This window comes from Bombina bombina, chromosome 10 (assembly GCF_027579735.1).
Source record: "Bombina bombina isolate aBomBom1 chromosome 10, aBomBom1.pri, whole genome shotgun sequence".
Lineage (NCBI taxonomy): Eukaryota > Metazoa > Chordata > Amphibia > Anura > Bombinatoridae > Bombina > Bombina bombina.
Genome location: NC_069508.1, coordinates 38,676,244 through 38,682,243, shown reverse-complemented (window position 1 = coordinate 38,682,243; position 6,000 = coordinate 38,676,244). Strand labels below are relative to the sequence as shown.

General features: G+C 37.5%; 1 protein-coding gene across 2 annotated transcripts in view; it reads left to right on the top strand.

Annotated features, from left to right (window-relative positions):
- The window catches only part of NPL (N-acetylneuraminate pyruvate lyase), a 36,332-nt gene that overhangs the window by 4,268 nt on the left and 26,064 nt on the right, over positions 1 to 6,000 (top strand). For both annotated transcript variants that reach the window (XM_053693988.1, XM_053693989.1), the window contains 4 exons: positions 812 to 883; positions 2,304 to 2,377; positions 3,870 to 3,957; positions 4,660 to 4,717. In XM_053693988.1, coding sequence (XP_053549963.1) covers positions 816 to 883; positions 2,304 to 2,377; positions 3,870 to 3,957; positions 4,660 to 4,717 — 288 coding nt within the window. In that variant the 5' untranslated portion in view covers positions 812 to 815. The remainder of the gene's footprint in view (positions 1 to 811; positions 884 to 2,303; positions 2,378 to 3,869; positions 3,958 to 4,659; positions 4,718 to 6,000) is intronic.

Genomic DNA, 6,000 nt, shown 5'->3' with positions numbered 1-6,000 from the left:
TAAAACCGCGAGAGTATGCAATTTTTAGTCACGCCCCCTTTGACGTCACCTATGACGTACAAGAGGGCCGCCGACTTGCTGTACCCGCCTTGCGACATTGAGCCGACTTACCAGGGAGCACTGTGGCTGATGCGGGTTACAGGGAGGGGGTGCGTGCGCTGTGGCTGATGCGGGTTACAGGGAGGGGGGTGCGCTGGGACTTATGTGGGTTTGGGGCTGATGGTGGTTACAGGCTTATGATGTTAAAGGGGGTAGGTTACACAGGAGGTGCTATTGGGGGTTACAGTGGGAGCTGATGGGGCTTATGTAGGTTACAGGGGGTGTGGGGTTACAGTGGGAGCTGATGGGGCTTATTTAGGTTACAGAGGGGGGCTTATGGGGGTTACAGGAGGTGCTGACGTGAAAAATACTTTTTTCGCAATAAAGTATTTTTTAATTATGGTATGTACATTGTTTTTTTTTATAGAGATAATGCTATTACACACTTAATATACTACAGTATAGTGTAAATATAACTTTTATATGCACTGGGAAACAAAAAATGAGTGTCACTCACTTTATTGCTATATTCACTTTATTGCGGTAGTCTGGAACCAAACCCGCAATATCTCAGAGGGACGCCTGTATATATATATATATATATATTTGCTCTGCCCTGTTATAACTGCACAAGTTACAATACATATATTTATATTGATTCATGCAATTCTTTGTTTTATGTCTTCAATATTAAGATCTCTCTTTGTAAAGGGTAACTGGTTAGTTAAACAATAAAAAGTACTGGTGTTTTTGTCCTTTTATTTTCCCTCAGGATCATGGCATCTGCAAATAAGAAATTGAAGGGCCTTGTAGCAGCAACTTTTACCCCAATGACAACTAGCAGGTAATGCCCCTTTAAGCAGCTGTCTCTAAAGTACACAAACGTGTGAAGGAGTTTGGCATTTAGCTGCAGGGCTGCATTGTAGGTGGGTAGTTTTGTGCCTGCGCTGAGCAATAGTAGCTCAGTTTGTTGATGATGCACCTAGTTTATTCACAAACCAGAGCGTGGGATTCTCAGGTGACATTTTGCTTCGTAATGAAATGACATTAAAGGGATATGAAACTCAAACGTTTTGTGATTCAGACAGAGCCTACAAGTTTTAAAAAGCTTCCAATTTATTTCTATTATCAAATCTGCTTCGTTCCCATGGAATTTTTTGTTGAAGAGATACCTAGGTAGGTGAGTGGAGCACTACATGACAGGAAATCATGCTGCCCTCTAGTGTTCTTGCAAATGGATAACAGTCTTGCAAAACTGCTGCCATATAGTGCTCCGGATAACTGCACGCTACTGCACTTTGGTCCCTGTTTTTCAACAAAAGATACCAAGAGAACAAAGATAATTTGAGAATAGAAGTAAATTAGACAGTTGTTTAAAAATGCCCCTTTAAGCTTATATCTTTCTCATCTGTTGGTCTCTTCAGAATTGACAAATCAAATTCAGAGGGTTAAAAGGACATAACAACCCAAAAATGTTCTTTTATGATTCAGATAGAGCAAACAATTTTAAACAGTTTTTAAATGTACTTCTATTATCTAATTTGCTTTGTTCTCTTGGTATCCTTTGTTAAAAATTATACACAGGTAGTCTCAGGATCTCCCAGCTAGCTTGTGGCTGTACATATATACCTCTTGTCATTAGCTTACCAATGTGTTCAGCTAGCTCCCAGTAGTGTTTTGCTTCTCCTTTAATAAAGCATACCAAGAGAATTAAAGGGACAGTCTACTCCAATTGTTTTATTGTTTAAAAAGATAGATAATACCTTTTATTACCCATTCATCAGTTTTGCATAACAAACACTGTTATAGAAATATACTTTTTACCTCTGTGATTACCTTGTACCTAAGTCACTGCAGACTGCCCCCTTATTTCAGTTCTTTTGACAGACTTGCATTTTAGCCAATCAGTGCTCACTCCAGGGTAACTTCACGTGCATGAGCTCAATGTTATCTATATGAAACACATGAACTAATGCCCTCTAGTGGTCAAAATGCATTCAGATTAGAGGCAGTCTTCAAGGTCTAAGAAATTAGCATATGAACCTCCTAGAATTTGCTTTTAACAAAGAATACCAAGAGAACAAAGCAAAATTGGTGATAAAAGTAAATTGGAACGTTGTTTAAAATTACATTCCCTATCTGAATCCTGAAGTTTTTTTTTACTTGACTGTCCCTTTTAATATGGTGATCAATAGGACCCCTCCCCCCCATTACTTGAAGTCTTGGCTTTGTTTGTCATTTATTGCGTCTCTCTTGTTCTACAGTGAGATTAATCTTCCAGTCATCCGTCAGTATGTGGACTACTTGGTTCACAAACAAAATGTGAAGAATATCTTTGGTGAGTTTTATTGTTATAATAGACAAATGTGGCAAAGAAGCAATTATAATACATCTTAAAGGGACATGTTACCCAAAAAAAAATTCTGTCATGTATATGAAAGGGCAGCATTGGGTAAAGGGACAATGTACTCCAAATTTGTATGTAATCTGTGTGAAAAAGCAAGATCTAAACATGTTTTTTTTTTGCATGAAACTGGGAAGTAAAAGCTATATCAGTTTTGTACTCTCTATTAATGAATATTTGCTGGTATGCACTTCCTGATCATGCTCATTTGTTAATAGGTTCTTCCTGCTAATACTAATTTGAGAGTTGATCACAGATCATTTTATTTAATGCTGATAAAGGCACACCCTTTCAAATGGGCTGATTTCTCTCTTCCCCCAACATTGGGGAATCGTTTTGTAGAAATTGTTGAAAAACTGCTGCCATATAGTACTCAGGACATGTGCACACTCCAGAGCTTACTTAGATATGCTCTTTAACAAAGGATGACAAGAGAATGAAGTAAATGTGATAACACAAGCAAATTGAATTTTTGAAGTAATATGGGATTTGATTGCTAAATGTCTGTTTATTTTATAAGCACCTCTATTCTATACATATGTTTTAAAGGGCTAGGAATAGTTATGCGATTCACCACGCCTGTTATATGCTCTTTTCTTGCATTAATTTTATTTGTCCGGATGCCAAAGTGCATTAGGTCACAAACCAGGATTTCCTTAGGGGGGGAAAAGGAGATTACAGCATAGAAAAAGCTACCATCAACCATTCCCAGTTTCTGTCAGGATGCTGGGTAATTTAAAGAGATAGAAATCTAGTGCATTTCAAATAAAATGAGACATTTTCCTATATATTTCTGTTAAAGGGACATGAAACCCCAACTTTTTATTTCATGTTTTAGGTAGAACACACAATTTTAAACAACTTTCCAGTTTACTTCGATTATCAAATTTGTTTCATTCTCCTGGTATCATTTGTTGAAGGAGCAGCAATGCACTACTGGTTTCTAACTGAACACATGAGTGAGCCAATGACAATCGGTATATATATGCAGCCACCAATCAGCAGCTCGAGCCTAGGTTCTTTGCTGCTCCTGAATTTACCTAGATAAACCTTTCAGCAAAGGATAACGAGAAGGAAGCTAATTAATTAGAAGAAAATTGGAAATTTGTTTCAAATTGTATGCTCTTCCTAATTATGACTTTTCTGTCTCTTTAACTCTTAATAGAAGCATTTTTTCTATCCGTGTTTAGTAACGTGTGGGTGTTCAGATGGCGACGTATATGAAGATTGAAAATAAAGCAAAATGATTTTGAAGCCACCACATTAGTGTTTTGGGTTAAACGTAGGTTGGCTGATTTTGGGTAGATGTTTTTTGGGTGGGGGGGCATCAGCTGCTAGATATCAGATAAAGAAAAAAGGATGAAATATTAATAATATACAGGGCAGCAGTGGACACATTCACTGCAATATCTTCTGTTTTCTCTAGTAAATGGAACGACCGGAGAAGGGATATCGCTGAGCGTCCAGGAGAGAAAGCACCTGGCAGAAGAGTGGGTGAGATGTGCAAAGGGCAAGTAAGTACCAAATACACAAGAGTGGATGTAAAGATACACAGTGCAGAATTATGTAGCATTACATGACCAGAAAACACAGTAGATTTGCATAACGAACAAATGCATGATAGTAAGACAATGCAATAGCACTTAGTCTGAACTTCAAATAAGTAGTAGATTTATTTTTTTTCCTGACAAGTTGCAAAGCTTTGTTTATTTCCGCTCCTCCTGTATCATGTGACAGCCATGAGCCAATCACAAATGCACATACGTATATCCTGTGAATTCTTGCACATGCTCAGTAGGAGCCGGTGACTCAAAAAGTCTAAATATAAAAAGTCTGTGCACATTTTGTTAATGGAAGTAAATTGGAAAGTTGTTTAAAATTGCTGCTCTATCTGAAACATGACAGTTTAATTTTGACTTGAGTGTCCCTTTAATTTTTTACATTTACTGTCCCTTTAATATCTGCACCTACAGTAAGTCACCCCTAATATTCTGGCTGCTATTGCAAACAATAATTTTGCTTCACATAAGCAGCGACACTGATAATCCACAGTAAGAAAATATATGGCAGAGGAGACTGTGTGGGAGAAAATTCTAGCACATGAGGGAAATTTATTAACAACAAAACCAGATAAAATAACTATGAATGAATGTTATGGGGGATTACATTTTAATGCCCCTTTAACATGTAACACTTTATACGTTTTTGCTTTATAGAATGGATCAGGTGATCGTGCATGTTGGGTGTCTCAGTTTAACAGACAGCAAGGAACTGGTAAGCATTTTATTTCCACACATCAACTTAAGGAAGCTTTAAACATAACTTAGCTTTCTTGCACTGTACTTGCTATCTCTTTATGTTCATGTAAATCAAACCCTTATGTTTCAGAAAACCCATTTTAATTAGGTTTTTATAATAAAAAAATGACAATTCAGCATCATGAGCAGTACAGCCAATCAGAAGCTTTACTGCCCACAGTATTCTAAAAATAAAGCAAAGCAACCTCCCGCACCTCTGCTATATCTGGATAGAGGTTGACAAGCTAAATTGCGCATGTAATCTCTATCCAGTAGAAGTTGTACAGCTGCTGATTGGCTATATTGCCCAATGATGCTGGAATAAAAAAGGGTTTTCTGGAGAGGAGGCCAGAGGTTATTCAATATCCATGAATATCATCCTCAAGCCGATTTAACTTCTTACAAGAGACCCATTGGGTCTGATCCTCCTTTGTAACCCAATCTTTTTTCCCATTACTGGAACTATCTTTTGGCGGATAAATATACATGTTGCAATTCTAGTGCACTAAAATATACTCTTCTTCTTTTGACCTAATGAGCTATTACAAAGTACATTTTATGAAAACGGATGGCTTAGCTATAAACATTACTAAGGCATAAATTAGCACCAATTGGAGTCTTGGTCATCCATATCCCTCTAACATCTGTAAGTATCTCTCAAATTACCTTTATATAATTGTCAATCATAATTACTGTTGCTCCCATACTTAGTATTCCTCCTTTGCTACATAGGATATTTCTTCCATATCTTTTTAGGGAAACAATGCGATTCTTAAAACGATTTTTTTTTTTTACAAAATGTACCTTCTTTTACCCATTCCTTTATCTTTACTTCTTCATTTTAAGAAGTAGTGTTCTTCCTGTGTATGACAACATAAGAACCTGAGATTGGTACGTCGATCTCTTCAGTTTTCCGTGTGGGTATGCCCAGTATTGTAGCTTATTCTGAATCCTCTGTGTTTTCAAATAGTTGAGATAATGTCAGACTCCTCATAGGTGAAAAGATCTGAAATTGGCTTCCTTCCCATCTGGTATGTTGATAGAGGACGTTATCTAGATACCTCATTGTCATAGCCCTATTTGTATGCCAAGCGCATCAAGAAGCACTGCCTCAAATCTTGAAACCGACAAAAAACGTTTGCTTTACACCTCACTCTTTTCCAGCCCACTCAATAGCTGGGGGGTTTCTTGTAGCCCTGCAGGATTCTTAACCCCGCATTTGGAAATATTGTGGAGTTTATAGAGTGGAGGACCTTTTTC